This window comes from Felis catus, chromosome C1, assembly GCF_018350175.1.
Source record: "Felis catus isolate Fca126 chromosome C1, F.catus_Fca126_mat1.0, whole genome shotgun sequence".
NCBI lineage: Eukaryota > Metazoa > Chordata > Mammalia > Carnivora > Felidae > Felis > Felis catus.
The window spans coordinates 487610-510630 of record NC_058375.1 but is presented as its reverse complement, the minus strand read 5'-3'; the positions used below and the strand labels follow the sequence as shown (position 1 = coordinate 510630).

The window sequence follows — 23021 nt, the reverse complement described above, 5'->3', positions numbered from 1 at the left end:
GCGCGACAACGCCCCTTCCTCCCAGACGACGGAAGCGCAGGAGGGCCACGTACCGCGTGGCCTTCGGATAGGCCGCGGGTATCGTGACATCACCGGTGGCCCCGCCACGATTGCTCAAACTAGCTCCGTCTGGGGGCGGGCCGTCGAGGGGCAGGGCGTAGCGCCGAGTGACGGGGGCCGATCGGGAACAAACCCGATGGGCTGGGCGCCTGTATAGCCTGGTTATACGTCAGTTCCGCCTAGCAACAGCTCCGTGTCCCGTCGCTATAGGCGCCCGGAGAATCCCGTCAGAGCGGGGGCGGAGAGGCAGGTGCCGCGGAGCCCTGGGGTCCTTGGTACGCGGGTGTGGGCGACGCGGCGGTGAGCCCCGGATGGAGGGGGCGGCCGTGGGGGAAAGGGCCTGCGGAAAGCGGCTGATCCGCGAAGGAAAATCAACCCGGGGCAGGTGCGCAGCTGGGCCTCGATTCTGCGCCCCCGACCCGCCACCAGAGACACGACCGGGCGCGGGGACGTCGGGGCCCCTAGACGGCTGAAGCTGCGCTCCGCGGGTCTCCGTGCTAGCGCACATAGCCGGCCCGTAATAAGGTGCTGGAAGGGTAGAAACGCGGTTCCTAGCCAGTCTCCTGCAACCGTCATTAGGTTAAAGAGCCGGCTGGAGAACAAGCTCTCCCCATCCTCCGTTTCGGTGTCTCGGCAAACCACAGTGGTCCGTGGGCGTATGAGCCTTCGTATCACTTAAAAGTGGCTCACAATGGGAGGGAGACAGAAATCGCAACCCCAGAAGAGTGGAAAAGCAGAGCAGACCCCTCCAAAAGCCCCACAAGAGGGCGCCCTTGCTGGAGGAGGAATCCTGGCTTCTTGGGAAAGTCCAAAGGCCACGTGCCTGCTTCTGGGACAAAGGGCCAGGCTAAACCCGCCTGGGGCAGAGGGAGAAAAAGGTGGACGGAGCCCTGCGTTGCTCTAGAACCCACAGTGCCCAAAGTTAGCAAACTTTGCTTCTTGGGCCAGCAACCAAGTTGCCCCTTTGGTCTTTCTTTGATGGAATTGGTTGAGTTCCCAGAATTACACAGTTTCCCCACTAGACTGAAAACAATTTTAAGCCTGAGTAAAAATGGGCGGGGGGAGGGGGGATTAAAGATAATTCTGTGATCTTTCATCTCCAAATGAAGAGAAAACCAGACGAGTTCCCCAGCCAGATGCCCCCGCCCCCGCCCCCACCCCAGCGGCCATTATGGAGGTTCTTACCGACTAGCACAAACTACCAAGGCTCTTATGGAGAGCAACCCTGGTAGGGCTTCGCTGGATTAGAAGAGGAAATGGGTAAGAGACATGAAGTCCTTGTCCAAACACAGCTGGGCCATGTGCCCCTCTCTAGCTCCAACCGCCCCAGACCAATATTTGGCAAGCCTGTGTACTTTTACGTAAAAAGGAATCACTTTGAGAATAAAGTTATGCATTTAAAAAGCCAGTTTCAAATAAGTAAAGTCAGTTTCATCTGCCTTAACTTGAAAAACAGAAAGAGATGATTGTTTAAGGATTTAGATAATTGCATTCCCTTTGACGAAGGGGTCTCCTCCAGTTTTCCTCATCCAGGGGTGCTGTGCTTTCCAAACAAAACATCCAGGCCACTGGATTGTTTGTCACTTATGATCTTAGACAGCGAGCCATTGAGGAGGCTTGACACACCTTTCCTAAAACACTAAGTTAATAAAAGGGAATTATGGGACCGCCTGGGTGGCTCAGTCTCTTGCATCCAAGGCTCTGGTTATGATCTCATGCTGAGTTCCTGCTGACAGCTCAGGGCCTGGAGCCTGCTTCAGATTCTTTGCCTCTGTCTCTCTCTGCCCCTCTCCTGCTCTCTCTCTCTCTCTCTAAAATGAATAAGCAGTGGGGCGCCTGGGTGGCGCAGTCGGTTAAGCACCCGACTTCAGCCAGGTCACGATCTCGCGGTCCGGGAGTTCGAGCCCCGCGTCGGGCTCTGGGCTGATAGCTCAGAGCCTGGAGCCTGTTTCCGATTCTATGTCTCCCTCTCTCTCTGCCCCTCCCCCGTTCATGCTCTGTCTCTCTCTGTCCCAAAAATAAATAAAAACGTTGGAAGAAAAAAAAATTTTTAAATGAATAAGCAGTAAAGAATAAATAAAGGGAATTATGATGATGCTTTCTACCTGATGCATTCACATTTAACTGACAAATGTAGGGTTCTCTGCTGCTTGTGCTGTTTTGCTGACAGATTCCCCGATAGCCCCCTCCCACAACATGTGGCTTTCTTCTGTGAGGGCGTCCTTCAGCATTGACAACCTGGAGGAAAGACTGCTGAGCTCGGAGATGCAGGTGGACAGCTTGGCCTCCAGCCTGTCCTTTAGTCCAAAGAGTACGCTATGCCCCTGGGAAGCCAAGCCAAAAGGAGCAAAGTGGCCCCACCCAGGCCAAGTGCAGAGTACTCTGCCCCTAGCGCCCAGGCAGTTGGTGTGGTTTCTGAGTCCACCCGAATTTGGCCAGACCTCCGGAGAGCTACACAGCACACCAGAGCCATGGCCTACCAGTACGGCCCACAGCCCCCCACTACCCAGCCCCAGGGTGTCCCATCACCAAGACTGTGGCTGCTGACTGCTCATCTTGCCTGGTGTCTCCCACCAACAGTGCCTCTGCAGAAGCTCGGCTGCCTAAACTTGGAGCCTCTCGTGGGGTGGGCCTGAGGCTGCTGCTGCCCCCAGCCCCCCTCCCCCACCTCCGTATCACATTTAAGGCCCCTAGGTCAGCGGGGCCTTCAGAAGTAAAGAGGTGGCTCCCTCTCCCATTCTCTCTCCAGCTTTCCGAAAGGAACTGCCAGTTCTGGTGTTGCTCACGGTCACCCCAGTCCACACGCACCCCATACCCACTCCCACTGGGCAGACCCCAGCCCGGCCAAAAGGAAAGCTGCCTAGCCCGGCCTTCTTAGGCCCAAGCCCCCAGATCTCCACAGGGCCCCTGCAGCTCTCCCCTGTGCTTCCAGAAGTTCGGAAGAGGTAGTGGGGGGTTGTAGTGCTGAGCCCTCAGATGAGCTACCTTGGGCCCAGGGCTGGAAAGGAACTCAGGACTGAGCCCAAAGCTCACTGCCCCTCCAGCTTTGTCTTCCTGAGCAGTGTTTGCTTGTGGGTGAGCATTTGCCTACTCGGGTGCCCTGGCCTACTGTCCTCTCCCCACTGGAGACCTACCTAGCAGAAGGTCCACCTAGCAGAAGGTCAGCGCAGCCAGGACATCCCCAGGGGCACCTGGGGTGGGGAGCCTTCAGCACAGGCACTGGGCTGCCTGCCTGCCCACGCAGCGGAGACCCACTGTGAGCACTGGCCTGCCCCTCGTGGGACTGAGCCGGGACCTCCACCTTCTCACAACAAAAGCAGGGTCAGATGCACAGTCTGGACAGACCTTGGAAGCAAAGTCGCCTGAAGCCATGGCCACTGAGGGAGACCTGGTGTTCTCTGCGAGGGGCTGTGAGTGGGCACACATCTGCCACACGACACAACCGCTTTTCTTGTCCTAACCAGAAGCAATCACAGCACAGACCTTTCCGATTTTCACGTCAGCGTCAGAAGCTCATACTTCCATGTGTCGCTTGACACGCAGTGACATGTGCTAGTTCCTGTAGGTGGCAGTCTTGGCCCCAGACCCAGCGTACATTGAGGAGACAGGGCCTGTGTCTCAGGGGAGGGAGGAGCAGGGTCAACGGTGGGGGCAGGAGGAAACCAGGACAAAACTTTCCTGGAGGTTGTTCCCAGACATGGCCTGGACCCATCAACCTTTAGGTGCTGCCTAGGACAGGGACGCCTGGGTGGCTCAGCTGGTTGAGCATCTGACTCTATTTCCGCTCAGGTCTCGATTTCACAATTGTGAGATCGAGCCCTGCACTGGGCTCTATGTGGAGCGTGGAGCCTGCTTGGAACTCTGTCTCCCTCTCTGTTCCTCCCCAGCTTGCACGCTCTCTCTCTTTCTCTTGAAAAAAAGAAAAAAAGAAAAAAAAAAGTTAAAAAAAAAAAAAAAAAGGAGTTGCCTGGGACGGTGCAAAGGGCTTCCAAGGGAGGGCTTCCAGGAGAGGTGCTCCGTGGCACAGAGACAGGAGCGGGGGCTCCTCTCCCTGGCCTCAGTGTCCAGCAGTGAGGAGGCGAAGGCTGGAGCCTCTTCCAGGGGCTAGGGCCACATGTCTTTGGCCACTCTGCCCTCCCTTGGGATCGTAGGTGTGTTTGGAGGCAGGAACTCGTGTGTCTCAAGTGCGTGACCGAGCTATTAGGAAACCACCCACCAGCACTCTCCTGCTTTTCGTCCTGCAGCGTGCACAGTGCTCTGGAGGCTGGACTGAGAGGCTCAGTGTGGAGGGGGACCTCTCCGGGTGCCCGACGGGCTCGGACCTCCAGGCACCCGCGACATCAGGGTGGCGGACATTGGCCTGCCTATGGGGAGTTCCGGCCCAAGTCCCAGCCCCGGGGAGGATTCCCCTCACCGGCCAATGCTGCCCGGGACACTGTAGTTCGCATCCACCACCCTCGGAGGGGGCCAGGTGACTCTCGGCCACCCGCTAACTACAGGTCAGAGTGTAAACAGACACCTGCAGCGGCACACACGGGCCGCACAGTCCCACTTGGCTTCCCTGGGCCTGATTCCAGGGGCTTGTGGGGACATGTAGGGGAAACCCCACGCCCACTCGGCGGCACCTCCCCCAGCATCTGACCAAGTGTGGCCTGGCCGGGCGCTACCATCTGCTCCTGGGACCCAGGACCCACAACTGTAGCCCCCCCCCCCCACTCTGCTTGCTCTGGCCACACAGGCAGGGCAGAAGCCCCTTGTCTCCTATGCCACGTCACACAGGCACACCGTGGGCTCACCGCAGCAGGCCTCCGCAGATGTTAAATACACCGAACTAGCGGGCAGTGCAGGCCCTAGGTGTTTAAGCAGGGAGCCGCCGGATTCTTGGAGTCTGCTTCGTGAAACATGGTGGAGGCCAGCTCGACTGAAGGCTGCCGGCCGCGCACACACCCCCACCACACCCGAGGGGGCAGACCCGGAACACGGCCTCTCGGCCCTGCAGTCGCGCGGGTGAGGGAGGGCCTCTATTTCCCAGTAGCAGGCAGCGGCCGAAAGTCAAACTGCTGTTGGGGAAGCGGTCCTGCCAGCAGAGGGCGCCACAGCCCCGGCCCCCACCCGGGTCCGAAGGCTGTAGTGAGGGGGCAGCGCGGCAGAACCCGGTCCCCGTCCGGGCTGTTCAGCTCCAAACGCCGCAGTCCCCGCCCACGGAAGCCGCCAGAGCTCCCCGAAGAGGAGGTGTACGTGGCACGGTGTTCTGCGTCTCAGCACCAGGAGGGGCTCGGCTCCCCTCCTCTTCCCCCAGCACCAGCCACAAAACACTGGCCCTCCGTCTGAGAGCATTTTCCGGGCTGGAGTGTTCTGACAGGGAGTAAAGCACACTGAGGAGACCGCGAGGCTCAGTTTACATCTGATTTACTCTATTTTACAGTCTGGGTTGTTAGTGGGGAAGAGGCGAAGTGAGCACTGAGTTGGTGCAGGCAGAGGAGCTCATGCCTTTGTGGGGCTGAAGGACAGCAGCTATGCCCTCAGGACTTGTCTGGTGGCCCCGGATAGTGGTAGTGAAGACGTAGGAGTCAGAAGATGCTGTAGAGAATCGTTGGGGTGAACCCACCCAGGGAAACCTTGTTTGTCCCTGCCCCCAGCATGGCAGTGCCCTACCCAGAAGCAAGGGAGGCTCCCTATGAGTGCCAGACTTGGGGCTGGCTGGGGCAAGGAGCCCTCCTGTCTCCAGGGTCCTGAATGCCAGGATCCGATCTTGTTCTTCCAGAAAGCGGCCATCCTCACCCCGGTGGCTGTAGCTGGACCCAGCAGGGTCCTGGGCAGGAAGGCAAGGTCACTGTCCCCAGCAGGCACTGCCTCTCAGGCCAACTGAATGCCCTGATAAAGACCACCATTCTGCTAACCCAGCTGCTGACCACACCGGCAACCTGCCACCACTCCTCCCTGCCCCTTTCCAGACCCTGTCCCCTCCAGGAAGGCTTTGGGACTCGGCCAGAGCCCGCTCCTGCCCTTCATCCTTCCGCCTTCTACCAACATCTAGGACCTGAGTAGCCGCAGGAAGTCAGAGCGGCCAACTGGACCAAGCCCTCTCAAACGGATGCCGGGCCCCGCCACCAGAGGGACTGGGCTTTCACACAAGCGAGAGGTCTAGCCGCTCCGCTCGGCCACCTCCTGTCCTGGGCCCACGGCCAGTCCTGTATCTGATGTTCTCAGCCCGCCCCAGACTCCCTGTCCATCTTGCTGCTAATTCCTGCCCAAAGGACGGCACCGTGTACCCAGGTCTGGGCCCGGGCAGGGGGTCGCGATGGCACGAGCTGCTGCCAGAGCTGCAGCAGAGAGAGGGTCAGGCGGGGGAGTCGGGCGAGGCCTGCGTCCTAGAAGGCAGACGCCCCGAGCAGGGAGCCCTCCGCCGCGGGAGAGTTCTGGGTGGGGGGGTTCGCGCGGAGTCGCCGCGGGGCAAGGCCCTGCTATCGGCGGTGGGCGCCTCCCCCGCCGGGTTCGGGAGAAGGGGGCCCTCGGGTGGGCGGGGCGGCGGGCTCACGGCTCCCTGCCCCCGGCCCCCGGCGGCTGGGGGCGCGGAGCGCGGCTGCGCTCGCCGTCGGGCGTGCAGGCCTTGGCCGACAGCGCCCTCTCGCGGCCCGAGCGGAAGGCTGCCGTGACGGTCACCAGGTAGGCGGTGCCGGGCGCCAGGCCCTGCAGCGTGGTGCTGTTGCGGCCCGCGGGCACCTCCACGCGCTGCGCCGCGCCGCCCAGCAGCGGCCCGAACTGCACGTGGTAGCCGAGCACGGCGGCCGGGCCCAGCGCCGGGGCCCAGCTCACCCGCAGGCTGCGCGGCCTGGCGTGCGAGATGACGATGCGCTCTGGCCCGGCCTCCTCTGGGGGGGGGGGGGGGAGGGAAGCGCGCGTGAGTGGGTGGGGGCGGGACCTCGGCCCGGCCCGGCGCCCCCTCCCCGTCGCCCGCCCCACCCCCCACCCCCCACCCCCCACCCCCGCCCGGCCTGGCCGGCCCTCCGCCTCCAGCTCACCCGGCAGCGTGCGCACCCGCAGGTACTGCGGCCTCACGAGGTGCACGTTGGACTCGGGCACCAGCTCCACGTCGTAGTCCGTGTCGGGGTCGAGGCTGACCCAGGCCCAGCCCGTGGCGTTCCCAGGCAGCTGCTGGCGACGCACGTTCCCCGGCTCGGCGCTGGGCGCCAGCTCCAACACGTAGTAGCCGGAGTCTGCGGTCAGCAGGGGCGGCCAGGCCAGGCGGAAGCTGCTGGACGTGACCTCAGAGGCACGGAGCTGCTGTGGCTGCATGGCGTCTGCGGGTGGTGCAGAAGGTCAGACCTCCCCGCGCCTGGGCTGGGGCCCTGACTACCGACTCAAGGAAGACCAGACTGGGAGATGTGGGGAGCAGGAGCGCTGGAGAGCCCCAGGCCAGGCTCGGCCACCCCAACAGTGCTAACGATACACGAACCGGTGACAGGGCTGGGGTACGGACAAGAGTGCCACCCCAACTTGGGACTCCATCAGGAGCTTCCCTGCCTGCCTCAGCTGCAAACCCAGACGGGTGAGGAGCTATAATGGCCACCTCCCACCCAGCCCACTCAGCCCCTCAAAAGTGGTGTCTGAGAACAGAGGACCAACCACCCTCCACAGCCCAAGTGGCCGGCACAGTGTGGAGTCAGTTCAGCTCTGGACAGTCAAGGCAGAGGGGCACCACAGGTGCAGCCAAAAGATGGGAGGCCATCGGGGGACACTTGAGGGGTGGATATATGACAACTCCAGGAGTAGCTGGATGTGGGGCTCAGAGTACCGCCTGCCTCTGGTTTCCAGGAGAGCGGGGGGGGGGATTCCAGAGTCAGCCCCCCAAATGTGCATTACTCCTGAGCCTGTGACACCACATGGCCATCTGAGTGACCACGCAAGCAGGTAAGGCTGGACACCACATGGCTTGCATGTAAGGCTGATAAATGTCGAGGCAGGGTTATGCCCATTGGGACCCTAATGCTTTCTCCTTTAATGCCGGGTGCTCCAGCTGTCAGCCTGGCACTCATCCCCCACCCACCCCTACCCCAGGAGCCCCCCCACCCTTTTGCCTAACTGCCTTACAGCCTTGGGTTTCTCCTGTCCAGCTGCTTGCCTTGCCTCTTATTATCTCCTCCAGGTTCAGCCACAGTGGTTGACTCAGGGGCCACCAGGGGCCAGGTGTCCCTGGGGGAAATCTCTGGGAGGACCCTCTACCTTTCTCCAATCCACAGTCCAACTCCTGGTTTCTGGTGGATGATTAACCCACAGGCTGAGACTCAGAAAGAATCCTGGGGTTAGTGGCATTTTTTAGTGGTTAGAGCAGGCTGAGCCAGCAACCAGGCCCTTCATCTCAGCCCCTCCCACTGTGAGGTTTGGCTGGGGGTAGGGGTGGGGGTCCATTAGAAAGTTGGTGGGAGGGGCGCCTGGGGGGTTCAGGCGGTCGGACGTCAGACTTCGGCTCAGGTCCTGGTCTCGCGGTTTGTGAGTTGGAGCCCCGTGTCGGGCTCTGTGCTGACTGCTCAGAGCTGGGGACCTGCTTCAGATTCTGTGTCTCCCTCTCTCGCTGCCCCTCCCCTGCTCGCACTCTGTCTCTCAAAAATAAATAAACATTAAAAAAAGAAAAAGAAAATTGGTGGGGAGCTGCCATCCCCTGCAGCAGGCCCTCTCTGGTCCAGCCTCTTCTCCAGCAATCCCCAAAACCACCAATGGTGCAGACCCACTCAAACTCCTCTGTACTGTTCCCACCCACAGGGTAGCAGGGCCCGAGCTCTGTGGGAAGCAGTCCTGGCCCATCCTGACCCGGCTTTCTCATCTCCAAGCACGGTGGGAGCTGGAACACGTACAGGAGCCTGGGCTGCCCATCTGCAGAGTCCTCAGGCTTGGACCCTCCCTCTTCTTCCTCTCCACTTAACCACATCCCACCAGATGCAGCTCCTTGGCCTCTCGGCCCACTCCAGGCCCCCCGGTCGGGGTAGGCCCGTCAGCAGAGAACCCCACCCGGAGATGTTTATTCAGGCCCGACCCTCTGTTCCACTATAGCCCAGGTAGAGGGGCACACAGGGCACACGACTGGAGCATGTCCCCCAAGGATGCACAGAAAAGCCATGGGTGTTACCTCCCAGCCGAACCCCAGGAAGTGCCACTGTCCCCGAAGCCCTGGCCCCTGCTCCAGGCCCTCGAGTCCCTCTCCCCCATCTCTTCCCGGGTTCCTCGCTGGGGCACCCCCAGGCCCTGCCTCCTCCCACCTACCAAGAATGGACCCCCTCAGCTCCCGGGCAATGATGTGCAGGTCGTCCACGTCCACGAAGTGCAGGTGATCCTCTGCGGGGGCCGAGGCAGCAGCTGACAGCTCCAGGAGGTTGCCACGACCGGTACTGACGATGAAGACGGTAACACCCAGGTCCTTCAGCTCCTGCATGGGGGGCCCCACGGGGTCGCTGGAGCCGCCATCTGTCACCCACACCAGCACCTTGGGCACCCCCGGCCGGGCCCCTGCCACCTCGGCAAACAGCTGCTCCTTGGCATAAGCCAGCGCCAGGCCAGTGTTGGTGTCGCCCATGCGCTGGGCTGCAGCACGTATGGCATCCTGGACAGCCGCACCTGAGCTGTGCTGGCCGAAGGGGAACTCAGTGTATGGGCGGCTGCCCACATGCACCAGGCTGGCACGCAGAGCCCCAGGGCCCAGGGGCAGTGGGGCCACCAGCTGCCCCAAAAACTCCCGAACTCGGGAAAACTCATAATGAGACACGCTGGCCGAGCTGTCCAACAGAAACAGCAGGTCCCCCTGGGGAGCCGATGCTGGGGGACCTGGGGGAGAGGAGAGGGTTCAGCCCCAGGTGGTGGCCCCCAGACAGTCCCACACCCAGGGCAGAACCCCCAGGGTCTGAGCTTTCCCTAAGCTGGAGCTTGCCCTTACCCAAGCAGGCCCCGAAAGCCTGCTCCAAAGGTCCTGCAGGCGGCACCCCTGGGGGACGGGGGAAAGGGGTCCTGAGCCCACTAGTGGCCCACAGTCTCAGTGGGTTCTAGCTCTGCACCTCTCTGGGCTCTCTGGGTCCTCTTTGGGCTCAAGTCTTGTCTGTAAAGGAGAGCTGACCCCTCCAAGCCTCCACACCGACCCTTTCCTTAGCAGACTCTGTGCAGGCTGGAGCCGAGGGTCCTGGTCCAGCCCCCAGGAGTGTGGGTGGGTAAGCCTAGGCCACAGTCCTTGTTTCCTCAGGCTTGGCTTCCAGAGAATCAGCCTCCAGGATGGAGTTCAGCCCTACACCCCTGCCTCCAGGTAAAGCAACTAGTGGGGGGGTGGCACAAAGCAGCTGGGGACACTGGGGGCTGAGATGGGCAGATGGGCAGATGAGGGAGACAGAGCATGATCACAGCCCATATGGCCAGGCTGGAGTCATCACCCCACTTACAGATGATGTCACCCCTCCTCTGGACCCATCCTCTGCTCCATCTGGACCCAGGAAGCAGGTAACCTGCTGCAGCAGCTTGAGGGGCCGCCAACCCCCCAGGGCCTTCCTCTTCCTCCAGGTACCCCAGGGGGCAAAAGGACCCCTTCCACCACGGGAGCCAAGGGCAGACAGGAGTTGGGGCGTCTGGGTACTGATCTGGGCTTTGTGGCCTGTTTCCCCCAATCCGGTAGGGCGACTCCCGCCCTCTTACCGTCCCTCTACTAGGTGTCACTGCAAGGAGAGGAAAACTGAGGCAGGGACCGCCTCCCCGACACACACCTTCCCCTCCCCGTTCAGAACCTACCCCCCAACACCTGACGCTCCTCTAGCCGCTCGGGGTACCTGGGCCCGCCCGCCGCAGGTGGGTGGGGTGCCCCTGCGGCCGTCCCCGCCCCGGGCCGCGGGAGGGAAGACTCAGCCCCGCGCAGGCAGCAGGGGGCAGGGGCGCCGCCCGAGCTGGAACCTGGCCCGCCGCCTGCCTCACTCACCACGTTCGGCGCCGCTCCGCGCCAGCGCCAGCCGCAGGCTCAGGGCCAGGCTGAGCGCCGTCCAGGGCAGCATCGCGCGCGACGGGACGGGGCGCGCTCGGCTGCCGTTCGCCACTCGCTCGCTCGGGGACTGCAGGGCGCGCCGCCGCGCAGGCCGGGCCCGCCCCCGCCCCCGCCCCCCGGGAGGCCCCGTCCCCGAGGCTCCGCCCCCGGTGAGCACTCTCCCCGCGTGCCGAGGCGCACAGAGTCCGGGAGGCGTGCGCGCAGAGGGACCCAGGCAGAAAGCGTCACGCGGCACTCGCGCAGATGCGACCGAGGCACACACGCGTGGGCGTGCGTACACACAGAAACCGGAGGTTTCGGGGTTCCGCACTGCCCCCTGCCCCCAACCGGGAGCAGCGTAGGGGGCTACTAAGCTGGGCCAGCCCCAGGGCTCACTGCCCGTGACCTCCCCACAGTGCTATGAGTCCTTGAAATCAGGCCCAAGAGCAACCCAGGGGTGCGAGGGGGTGGGGGTGACACCAAGAACAATGTCCCCCCCCCCCCCCCCAGCAAGCCCCAGGCCCTGGCCTCACCTTTATCCCAGGGGTGAGAGAAGGATGGGGGCTGGAGGCTGGACGCCTAGGAAGGAGACAGAGCATTGGGAGGGGGGCAGAGGCCTGAAGGGGAGCCTTTTGAGGGACACAGAGCCCCCACCCCACCTGGCTTTCTGGAGAAAGAGGCATAGGAGCTGGTTCAGGTCCTGTCCAGGGTGACCCTGCCGGAACTATGGCTGTCCCCATACACTCTGCCCAATGAGTGGCCCAGGGCTGGGCCAAGGGCAGGCCCCCAGACCTCTGGAGGGACCCACTGGCAAGCCAGGAAGGAACCTTGCAATCCGGGATTTTGGCTGGGCCAGACCAGAGGTGGCTGGCTGGAGGGGGCATCCCCACAGGCACTCAACCCTTCAGGACAGATTCCCTCCCCTTAGGCGAGGCAGGGCAATGTCTTTTGGGCAGGAGCTGAGGGTCCAGATGAGGTCCCTCACTACTAAGAAGGCTTTCTGTAGGGTAACCACTGCCCTCTTCCAGCCACTAGTCTGTGGAGCTGGGAAGGCACAGGTTCTCCCAGCCCGAGGTGGCTGGGGCGTCTCTGCCAGGATGTCCCCTCCCTTTCCCTTCCCAGGAGGATGCTCAGAAGCAAGGACGGATGGGACTCAATGGTTTTCCTTCCTCCCTTTATGGCAGGTGAGACATTCTGTGAGACAGGCCGGAGTTCCAACTTTGCCTAAAAAAGGAAGTGGCTGAGCCAAGCTGGAGGAGCTGGGGCAGGAACAAGCGAGAAGTGTGTCCCCGCCGCCCCCACCCCCTCGAAGGGAGTCTTGGCAGTGGTGGTGCTGGCTCAGCTCCACAGGCCTCAGGACTCTGCTGGGACCAGAAACTGCCTGGCGCTTCCGCTTGGGCCTGTGCGGGTGGTGGGGGCAATGGGCTCCCGCGCCTGAAGTCCAGGGTATGCCTCCCGGAGGGGCCTGGCCTGGCCCCCAGCCCCGAAGCACAGGAGGCTGACCAGGACTGAGGCCGAAGGGGACAGTGAGCGGAGGCCATGGTGAGGCCGCAGCAGCTGGAGGAGGCCTGGGGCTCCAGCCAAGAGCTGACCCCGGGGGGTGCTGGGGTTGAGGTGCCAGGTTAACATGTACAAACGCTCCTTGGTTCATTCTCCCTCTCACTGGGCACCCACCTGCCCGGGGCAGGGAGCTGGGCCATGGGCTGCTCTGTGGCAGGGCAGTTCCCCGCCTTGTCCTCCAAGTCCTGCATGGCAGGCGGGCCCCAGTCACGCTTCGGCCTGTGCTGCTGGGCTGACAGGGAAGTTTCCGTCCCTTCTGGAAAAACTGAGCGGGTCTTCTTGGCCATGACTCAGGCCCTCGAGGAAGCAGCCGCCCTCCTCCCTCCAGCCTCTCCATCAGAGGGAGAAAGACAGGAGGCCCCGTGTTAGGACTGCTCTGCCAGGGCCTCTGCCCAGCTTTGGCTGAGCTCGACCAGCAGCCCTGGCCAAGTTCCTCCTCAGCTCTGCCCACAGTCACTCCTGCTGCTCATGCGGGGCTCACACCTGACCCCTGGGAGATGCCCCCACATCCCACCACCCGATCGGCTCTACTCCCTTGGGCCCCGCTCTGCCCTGAGGCTCTACTGTCCACAGGGCCCCTGCTGCCTGCATCATGGCAGTGATGCATCTCATTCCAGCGTCCTGCACTCCCAAGGGGGGGACACAGACAGATGGAGGACCCCCAGGGAGTTGTGGGGGTCAGCCAGGAGTGTAACAGTCAGGGTCAGGGCTGAGCTCGAGGCAGACGCCAGAGGAAGCACAAATATAATTGTCCGGAAACCTCCTCTCTGAAGAAAGACAGGCTGGGAGGCCAGCGGAGTTGAAAAGGACAGAGGCCGCCAGGACACAGCAGGCCCTGCCCCCGCCCCGTCGGCTCCCTCCCCCAAGCCCAGCCCCTGCTTGGTCCTGGACTTCGAGGGGCCAGGGGGAAGGAGCAGCCTGTGTGGCTGAGGCAGCCCTGCCCCTGCAGCCTTGGCTCAGTCTGAAATCCCCAGGGCATCACTTCCCGGAGCTGGCCCACCAGGCCTGCTGGTCCACAAGCAGGTGGAGGGGGTTCCCTGAAACGCAAGCACACTGCTGCCTGAAGGCACTGCCCCTGCCCCCACCGGGTCCACGGAACACTCCCTCCTCCGCACAGTCCAGGCCTCTGCAGAGAAGAAGGGCCTTTTGTCCCTAGCTCACTGTGGTCATGTTGACCCTAGGGAAAAGGGCAGCTCCCCAGGCCTCTGACCCCAGCCCCAGGGCACTCTGGGCCTCAGAAGCTGAGCAGTGTGGGTCCCCCACCCTCACCCAGTGGTGGTGGTGGTGGTGGTGGGGGTACTACGTGCTGCTGCTGCTTATGGGTTTGTATCTCACATATGCACCCATGCATGTGCCCACCAGAAACGGGAACAGGGGCTGCTGTGGTCCTGGAATGGGGGCGTGGGGCAAGCCTGAGGCCCCCAGACCCCGTCTTCAACAGTAAGTGGGGTAGAGGGAGGGGGAGCAAGAGCCCAGAAGTTCAGCTGCCCCACCCACACATTCTTCTCGACTTAACCTGCCTGTTTGTGGTCAGGGACATGCCGAGACTAAAGGATCAGTCCTGAGGGTCTGGAGGTCCTGTTGTCGCAATCCCTAGGAGCCCAGGCCTGCTCTCTGTGGCCCCAGGGCTGAACCCTACCCAGTCCCCCTGCTGGCAACCATGGGGCGTGCAGCCTGGGCATGGGGTGGGTACCACCCTCTCTGAGTTCACCCAGCAGGTGTGAGCTGGGGCAGCCACATGCCAGAGTCAGTACTGGGGACATGCAGGCATCCTGTCCTCCCAGGGCTGCCAGGCTGGAAGGGGGACAGGCAGTGGCATGCTGGCCCAAGATGCAGGACTGCTTATTTTCCCTATCAGGGTAGGGCCGTGTCAGACCACATGGACAGGAGCTACAGGGAGTGCCAAGACCCTGGGGCAGAAGCTGACTGGCGTGTGTCAGGGCAGTGAGGGGGCCTGGGGGGCAGAAAGGGTGGGGCAGGTTGTAGGGCTTGCATGGGGGAGGAAAGGGCCCATGGCACGTGCAGGGGCAAGGTTGATGCCAGGGGACTGATACGAGGCATCTAAGGGGATGCCTTGGTGGCTGCCGTCTCGGGTAGAGCCTAAAGGACAAGGGGTGGGAGGCAGAGAGGCAGGCAGGCATCCAGACTCCCAAGTTTTTAGCCTGTGCAGAGAGCCGCAGGGTGTGCCCTTTCTGAGGTGGGACTCCAGCTTTGGTTCCCCCTGCTGGAAATGTCTGTATCAGGGAGGTGACCACCACAACCAGCCCCAGCCACAGGCAGAGTCCAGGCCAGTTTGGATTCGTGAGCAGAGAGTAGGGAGGGATGGACCAGGGTCAACACCTCGGTGGGGGCTCCCCAGTGGTCAGGGTAGGACCCAGGGGACAGAGTGAGGGAGCTTAGCTCTCAGAGCCAGCACCAGGCACTATCTGTTGCCACCCAGCTCACCCACCCCAACACCGTTTGCTTACCCCACATCCCGGGATGGGGGATGGGGGATGGGGGATGGGGGCAGGGCTTACACCGGTTGTGTGGCTGGGGGGACTGAACCCGCCAACTCCCCCTGGACCCCTCCTAGCTGCCACCAGTGTCTGAAGGGGTGCCTGCAGACACCTGAGCTCCCAGGAAGAAATACTTTGTGACTGAATATATGATCTTGGGCAGGTCCGGGAACCTTACAGAGGCCGATCTCACCACCTGTGGGGATGGGACAATGTGCCTGCCTGGGGTAATAGGGGAAGCAGACAGAGGGATGCACACACCTGTACACAAACACGCGACGCGTGCACACACACTGGCACACAGACACGTGCACTGTGGAAACTCCCCCCCGCCCCCTGTAGCCAGGCACACTCTTACAGGGCAGGGGCCTGGGCACCTGGGAAAAGAGTGTTGCCCAAAGTAGAGGTCTCTGCCTGGCCCACAAGTAACTCAGCGCCTCTGCCCTTGCCTTTCCAGACTGGTCCTCTAAAAAACAGATCACAAGGCCCCTTCTGTTAACCTCCTACATCCCCTCACAGGGGCTCCTTTTGCGAGTGGGTGGGGTAGAGCTGGGGCTGAGGCTGGTCATCCCTGGGGCCAGCTAGAGGCCATGCAGGACCTTGGGAGTAGGCCTGGGAAGCTGGGACACACCTTAGGAACCCTTCGGGCTTGGGCAGCTGAGCTCTCCATCAAGGCCTCCCTCCCCGCCCCCCCAAACAGGCCCAGCTGTTGTTTTGATGACTCTGGGGCCAGGCGGATCCTCAGGAGAGTCCTCGTCTTCATAGCCTGGCCAGAGCCTGCCCAACCCTGGGCAGGAGGGGAAGGAAGGCGGACTTACACCAGGGGAAGCTATCCTTGGGCGCTGGGCGGCCAGCCAGGCTCCTGTCTGACTGGGTGCAAACAATTGGAAAACCCCAAGAACTCCTGCGGGATCTGAGCCAGCCACACACCGGGCTCTGCTCAAGGCCATGGAATGAGCCCTGAGCCTGTAGCCTGAACCCTGACCTTTGGGTACATCTGAGTTCTGCCCCTGCTGGTCACACACAGAGCCCTGCTGGCAACACGGTGTGCTAGATCCTTTCAAAGGCCTTTCAGCTACCCCTAGAATCTGGACAAATTACAAGAAACACGGCTTTTTTTTAAGTAATATCTATGCCCAACATGGGGCTTGAACTCACAACCCCGAAATCAAGACTCACGTGCTCTATCAAATGAGCCAGCCAGGTGCCCAAGAAACATTTTTAATACACTGCTGGGCTTACGAGGAAGTATCTATCTTCAAGGCTCCCCTCAGATTAAAAACACTAAAAAGAAAGAAAGAAATAAACAGAAGAGTAACGAGCAGAAACCCAGGATGATGAAAGGAAACAGATGGGAAAGCGGGACGTCCCTGGACACAGGAAAGGAGAGCTGCACTGGCCATTACGGGAGCCTGCACAGGACCCTCGCGGGGCCCAGAGGGGGCATGCCTCCCAAAAGGAATCTCCTCTGGAGGGGTGTGTCCTCAGAATTTTCACAGGCATTGGTGCGCCCGGGGTGGGGTGGGGGGGGGAGGCTGTCGGTTGAGCATCCACTTCCTGCTCTGGTCTTGATCTCACGGTTGGAGGGTTTGAGCCCTCTGCCCGGCTTTGCGCTGATAGAATGGAGTCTGCTTCAGATTCTGTCTCCCTCTCTCTCTCTGCCCCTCCCCCACTACCTCTCCCTTTCCCAAAAATAAATAAACAGGGTGCCTGGGTGGCTCAGTCCGTTGAGCATCTGACTCTAGATTTCGGCTCAGGTCATGATCTCATGATTCATGAGTTTAAGTCCTGCATTGGGCTCTGTGCTGGCAGTGTGGCGCCTGCTTGGGATTCTCCCCTTCTCTCTCTCCCTCTCTCTTTGCCTCTCTCAAAGTAAATAAATAAACCTTAAAAAAAAAAAAAAAGGGCACAACTTAAAGTAAATAAATAAATAAACATTAAAAAAAAAAACACAAAGAGTCTGGGACGCCTGGGTTGCTCAGCTGAGTAAGCATCCAACTCTTGATTTCAGCTCAGGTTATGATCTCACAGCTTGTGAGTTCAAGCCCTGCATGGGGCTCTGTGCTGACAGCTCAGAGCCTGGAGCCTGCTTCATATTTTGTGTCTCCCCTTCCTCTGTCCCTCCCCTGCTTGAGCTCTGTTCTTTCTCAAAAACAAACAAACATTAAAAAAAAAAAAAAGAATTTTTACAGGTATGAGCTGACAGTTAAAAAATGAGGATCCATTCAAAGAAACAATATGAGAATCAGCAGAAACAACAAATAACAGATTTGGACCCCCAAAAAGTAAGAAATTGGAATTGTTAGGTACAGAATATTTAAAAACTGTATGTGAAATGTTCAAGAAATTGAAGCAAAGCTGGAATCCAAAAATTGAACATGCATGAAGATACCATAAAAAATGATGAGATTTGAATAAAAAAAGCAAGTATGACTTTTAGATATGATAATAAAATAGCTTAAAATTGAATGGATGGGTTGATGGGACACAACCAGTGAATTAGTGAGCTGAAAGATGAAGAAATCACCCAGAACGCAGCAGAGACAGGAGGTGGAAACAGAAAGAGAAGAACTGACATGGAAGGAGAAGGGAAAAGGTGAAGCCAGAAAGGTGTCCCTAGAAAGACTAGGTACAATGAACCAGGAGGCAGACTTGGAGACCTAGAAAACGGTTGAGAAGTCTCCAGAACTGATGAAAGATATGAATCTGTAGGAACAGGAAACACAGTGTATACCGAATGGACAAGTAAGAACATATCCACGACTAGAAACATGCTAATGCCAAAGATTGCAAAAGACAAAGACCTTAAAATTATCCAGAAAGAACAGACAGCTTTCTTAATCTGCCACCTATCTAAACGCTAACCCTGACCGCCATCTCAGGCTGAGCCCTGCAAGCCTTGGGGCTGCTGGCCATCGCTAAGCTTCTGGAACCGTGTTCTTGGGCCGGTTGTGGAAGCCTCCCAGGCAAGTCTCACCACTTCTGGAACCCTCTGGAGGCCCGCTGACCGACCAGACATGGGGCCCTAAGGGCTGCCCTTTGGGAGGGAGCAGGAGCCCAGGGCAGCCAGTGACAAAAGCCAGGAAGGCCACCTTTCTCTGAGCCTGGCCACGCGCCCCTTCTCTGGGAGGCATCTCCCTCCTCTCTCCAGGCTTCCCAGCCTCTCCGCGTCCGAGGGGACTGCGGGGGTGGGGACACCTTGGGGAAGGGCGGGCCTGGGTTCCGGGGAGTCAGGTGCCATCTCGCGGCCACTCGAAGCACTGCGCACGAAGCCCCGTGGTATGCCCGCGATTTCCGAGGATGGAACCTGGACGCAGACCCCGAGCTTGCCGGCCTGGGGCCGCCTTATGAGGGTCACGGGGGGAGGAGTTCGGGTGCCTCGCGGGATTCGGAGGTCGTGTCCTTTGGAGAGGCCTCTGGGCGGGGGGGGTCACACCCAGGCACAGAACTGCTCTTCCCCGTCGGTGTGGCGTCCCGCCCGCCCACGGTCGCTGGACCCCGGGTGGCGGCGGGATCCAGGGGTCCAAGTTGGGGGCGGTAGCAGCGGGCGGAGACGCCGGGCCAGGCGGGTGCGGGCGGCCGAGGCAAGCACGAGCAGCGGAGGCAGCGAAAGGAATCCGAGAACGATGAGCGCCGCGGCGCCTCTGTCGGAGAGCAGTGCGCGGCACGCGGGGCGGGGCGCCGGGTGAACCTGGGGGCGGGGCGACCAGTCAAGCGGGGGCGGGGCCTGGGTACAGGTGGACGGGGCGGGGCGCGCCGTCCTTGGGGGCGGGGCCCGATAAACGACCTGGGGCGGGAGTAGGTGGACCGGCCGGGGGCCTGTGGTGGTCAGTGCGAACCAGAGGGGTGGGGCCCGGGAGCCTGGCCTGAGGTCTGGCGGAGTAGGGTGACTGGGGCAGGCTGTGGCCAGGCATTTTTGAGTCGAGAATGGGAGATCCAGGGCCCAAGCGGTAAGGGCTCAAATAGGAGTCTCTTGAGGGGAGGCTCAGAGACTTGCTCCCCGGTTGTCCCATCCCCACTTTCCTCCCTTCTCTGCTCTGCCATGGCTCTTCCCTATGTTGGCATCTGACCTCGAGCCCCTACCCGTGCCTCTCACCAGCTGGTACCACCCTCTCTTCTGTGGCCCCGTGCTCAGTCTTCCGCCCCTGCTTTATGCCTACCGAAGGAGGACACCGAACCCATCTGCCTACATCCCCCTTCCTTAGACCAAGCCTTAGCCCATTGCGCATGGGGAAACCCAGCCCAGGGCAGGAGGGGTCTGTGAGTGGCTGGGGCGGTGGGTGGCCTGGAGAACTTTGATGATATCTTCATCTTCTCTTCCTGGAACCCCTCCTCTTCCCACCATGCCCAGCTGTCCAGACCCTGGTGGCCCCTGGTACAAGGCTAGGAGGCCTCAGGGAAGGGGAGGGAACTGTCCCCTCCCATGACAAACAAAAGCCCTTCTTTTGCTGTGTGTGTCTCTGTGTGTGTGGGGGGGGGGGGGGGTTGGAAGAAGAAGGGGCTTTCCAGGGAAGGGCACATATGTCTCTGGGGACAAGGGGACCATGCTGGAAAGGGGCATATTCACCTACAGCCCCAGGGCCCTGCACTTCTGCAGGACCCCCCGCTACCAAGGGCCCCAGCCAGCCCCCACCCTGCCCACGGAGGGCTTAGCTCACCCTCGAGTGGCACAGGAATCCCAGGTACACGATGGCAGCTGCTGGCAGAAGGGCCAGCAGGAACACGGTTGCAGGCAGCAGCAGGTGCAGCAGCAGTCCAGCCAGGGCCTGGCCAGGCGGCAGTAGGGCCCCAAGGCCTCGGACCACCAGGCCTACCCACCGTGGGGACATCAAGGCTGAGGCCTGGCCATCAGGAACCCTTTCCGGCAGCATGGGGGCTGTGTCCGAAGTGCTGCCTCCCTCGTCCTCCTCCATTTCCTTCTCCTGTTCACTCATGCTCTCGCAGGCAACAGGCCTGGTGTGTTCACGGAGGTAGTCAGACGGCAGGACTGAGGCCCCCAGCATCAGCCCTAAGTCCCCAGGTCAGACTCCCACCCAGACACCAGCAACCATAGCGGACCCAGCTGGAGGACAGCACCCCGGTCCAGGCAGGTCCGGCCCTGACCATCAGTCTCCAAGGCCACACCCCTGCCTCAGTTTTCCCCAATGCCAGGCTGGGCCTCTCTCTACCAGGCGACTACAGCTCCGGCTCTGGTCAGTGTCCCCAGCCAGCTCCTGTGTGTTCTGGGCAGGGCTTGCACAGCTGTCCTGGCACTGGGGCCCTCCTCCCTCCTGGTCCCGCCCTCTCCCTGCTTGGAGCTCTCCCCGCCCCCCCCCCCCCCAGATTTCAGTTCATAGGTCTTGACTCTGACAACTGCCCCATCAGTTACTGCTGTGTACAGGTGGCCACCCACACTGCTTCCCAGCCTTAGTCCCTGCTGGTTGTCCTCATTGCCAAATGAGGTTGGCCTCTCTCAGCCTCAGGAAAACAGGGAAAACACTGAGTGCCCACACCACAGGGCTGTGGAGGAGGCATGTGGGCAATGCATGTAAAAAGGCGCTTGGTGTAGGACTCAGAACACAGTAGGTGCTCAATAACAGCATCCTTTGCGTTGGAGTCTCATCCATCCTGAAAACAGTGGGAGCACATATTCTGTTATTTCGATTGGGGGGAAGTATTCCCAGCTCCTCCGTAAACCCCAACTAATTTCCCCAAGTATTACTGAAATGCTCTTAACTCCTAGCAGAGCATTCAGCATATTAAACCCCACTTATGTAACTAGCTGATGTCTAACTAACGAGTAGGTTACCTGTGAGCCCAATGAACAAGGTGTGCAGCATCAGACGCGAACATTTCCCTTTCACACCTTCTCCCACCGTTGGCTTCATCACGTCCAACGTTTCTTCTCACATTTTCCAGCGCATACACTCCCTTCGGACACATGCGGACAGGGGAAGACGGCAGCGATTGGGCACCGCAGGTTTAAGGAATGCAAGCCTGAGACATGTCCCTGTGAGAAGGCTGCTTGAGGTTCCCTGCAGCGCGTGCCAAGCCCTGTTGCCCAACACGCATGCGATTTCGTTGTTTTCGCTGGCACACACAGACCAAAACCTTACAGTAGCTGTTTTTTTATTCAGATAATGAATTTAGGGTAAAAAATGTTGCAAGTGATAATGTTCAGATGCAGAGTTCGGGTGGAGAGGGTACCTGCCTAATCTCTTAAGCTCCGTCCTTTGCTCGGGTCCCTCTTGCAGTCATTCGCTCACGCAGTAAAAACTCAACACTGGCTGAGCTCCCTCAGTGTACCAGGACTGCCCTAGGCTCTGCTGACGCGATGGTAAAGGCCAATGTGGGCCTCTGCTCTGTAGGGACGGCTCTGTGTGGGGCCCTGACGAGCCTGCACGAGTTCACAGCTGAATGAGCTGCAGTACTCCGGACGGACCGGACGGTGGCAGAAGCCGGGAGGACCAGCCTCGCCGCTGGCTCCCACTGACTCCTGCCTTTGGGAAGGCAGTTTCTAGGCTCATCTGGGTCTCAGGAGGTATGTGGTTTTCCACCAGGCCTCCCAGGGTGCAGGGTAGCTCTTCAGCAACGGGGTGCCCGTTCACCCCCTCACCCCACCCCATGCCATCTGTCAAGCTTTTGCTCTCTTGCTTTTGCGGACTACTCAGGCAGTAAACTGTCCTCATCCACCCGGAGCATGTTGCTTCCTTACTGGCTGAATCTGTCAGCCTGTGTGATGTGCCCAAACGGAGACTTCATTCTAGAAGAGGAAGGAAAACATTTAAAATAAAGTTAACACCTATTTTTGTGGAGCGGTAAGTGCTAGGGACAAAATAAAGCAGGGTCGAGCTTCTCCAAATCAGGGGTGAGGCTTGAGGGTTCTCTTGGGGAGGTGACATCTGTAGAGTGACTGAGGCTCGGCCGGTAAAGTCCGTATGGCTTGGGGGTGAGATGGGGCCACTCAGCTCCTTGCCAAAGACCCGCCCTCTTGGATCTGGCACCGGAAAGGCTTCTCTGTAGGGAGGTGGGGGAAGGGCCAAGGCTCTGCTGTGGGGGACGGGGCAGGGCCTTCAGGACACCTTATCCCTGGGAGTGTGTGCGTGGGGACGGGGAGAGAGTGGCCATCCCAAAGCTGTACTGCCTCCGGCTGGCAGCTGGACAGGGGAGGCTGCAGGAGCTGGCTCTCCCTCCTTCTGTCTGGGCTCTGGACAGGTGGCCTCGGACAGGGATCGGGGATGGTAAGGCATCCTCAGGCCAGGGCGCCAGAGTCAAGGCGACCGATCCTGGAGGCCTTACTCAGGCCCTCTACTGCAGCACCGCTCTCTACCTTCTGGACTTGGCTCTTGGGAAAATCTCTTTGCCTGGGTCCCTCCTTCTGTCGGGGGGCTCTGCCCCTTCCCAGGACCCGAGGGATTCCTACTCCCCACAGCGTCAGCCAAGTTGCCTGGCATCCATGGTAAGTCTTCTATCCTGGCATGGCATCTGCGTGTGGGGGAAGGGTCCCACCTCACCCTGTCCCCCTCCCCAGCCTGGAATCAGGGGAGAGGCCAAGCTCCAGCCCCACAGGTGGCCGGGAGGGGCCCAAGGAAAGGCGTGTGAGTGCCTCCCTGGGGGCCTGTCAGGGCACATCAGAGGCTGTGGGCATGTTTCTGCCTGCCTGGCCTTTGTCTCTGAGGAGGGAGCCCAGGCCAGGAGCCCTGGCGGTTGGCAGGGGAGGAAAGGTGCTGGGGCAGGGGCTGTTGCCAGCAGGCAGGGCTGGGCGTCCCCTTAAGTTGCTGGGTGAACAGGGTGGAGAAGTGGCCCTCAGCCTGGCCGGGAGGCAGCACTGCTAACCCCCACAGCTGCAGCTGCAGCCCTCCAGCTTCTGGAAGCAGACACCCCCGCCTCCACACTTCCAGGAGATTCAGGAGAGGGCCTCCAGGGCGTGGCTTGCC

At 60.6% G+C, this 23021-nt stretch overlaps 2 protein-coding genes and 1 long non-coding RNA gene across 4 annotated transcripts; 1 reads left to right on the top strand and 2 right to left on the bottom strand.

Annotated features, from left to right (window-relative positions):
• Positions 1-5453: 5453 nt before the first annotated feature.
• On the bottom strand, positions 5454-11151 carry VWA1 (von Willebrand factor A domain containing 1). 2 transcript variants are annotated; one of them, XM_023257932.2, is made up of 4 exons: positions 11006-11151; positions 9319-9876; positions 7083-7361; positions 5454-6932 (listed from the first exon to the last, which is right to left on the bottom strand). In XM_023257932.2, exons 1-4 carry the CDS (start codon positions 11076-11078, stop codon positions 6595-6597), a joined length of 1248 nt encoding a protein of 415 aa, XP_023113700.2. In that variant the 5' UTR covers positions 11079-11151; the 3' UTR covers positions 5454-6594. The 2 variants fall into 2 exon arrangements, with proteins under 2 accessions (XP_023113700.2, XP_011282707.1); XM_011284405.4 differs by lacking the exon at positions 5454-6932 and having other exon boundaries at positions 7223-7361; positions 9319-9481.
• LOC109502024 lies at positions 9875-13164 on the top strand. The gene is made up of 2 exons (XR_002160338.3): positions 9875-10536; positions 12232-13164. It is a non-coding gene; the product is annotated as an uncharacterized LOC109502024 (long non-coding RNA).
• Positions 13165-17248: 4084 nt separating this feature from the next.
• Positions 17249-22948, bottom strand: TMEM88B (transmembrane protein 88B). Its single transcript, XM_045034922.1, has 3 exons — positions 20894-22948; positions 19764-20058; positions 17249-18796 (listed from the first exon to the last, which is right to left on the bottom strand). The coding sequence occupies exons 1-3, from the start codon at positions 21025-21027 to the stop codon at positions 18536-18538; spliced, it is 690 nt and encodes a 229-aa protein (XP_044890857.1). The 5' UTR covers positions 21028-22948; the 3' UTR covers positions 17249-18535.
• Between the last annotated feature and the right edge of the window lie 73 nt (positions 22949-23021).

What these genes read in the sequence shown, in the direction of transcription:
- VWA1 (XM_023257932.2), bottom strand. Translation starts at nt 11,078, where the DNA reads ATGCTGCCCTGGACGGCGCTCAGCCTGGCCCTGAGCCTGCGGCTGGCG. An exon ending in GCGGAGCGGCGCCGAACGTG is followed by an intron (nt 9,877 to 11,005) that starts GTGAGTGAGGCA and finishes CCTCTCCCCCAG; the next exon opens with GTCCCCCAGCATCGGCTCCC. An exon ending in GCGGGTGCGCACGCTGCCGG is followed by an intron (nt 6,933 to 7,082) that starts GTGAGCTGGAGG and finishes CCCCCCCCCCAG; the next exon opens with AGGAGGCCGGGCCAGAGCGC.
- TMEM88B (XM_045034922.1), bottom strand. Translation starts at nt 21,027, where the DNA reads ATGTGTCCGAAGGGAGTGTATGCGCTGGAAAATGTGAGAAGAAACGTT. An exon ending in CTTGTTCATTGGGCTCACAG is followed by an intron (nt 20,059 to 20,893) that starts GTAACCTACTCG and finishes TGAACACACCAG; the next exon opens with GCCTGTTGCCTGCGAGAGCA. An exon ending in GATTCCTGTGCCACTCGAGG is followed by an intron (nt 18,797 to 19,763) that starts GTGAGCTAAGCC and finishes CCCCGCCCCCAG; the next exon opens with GTTCACCCGGCGCCCCGCCC.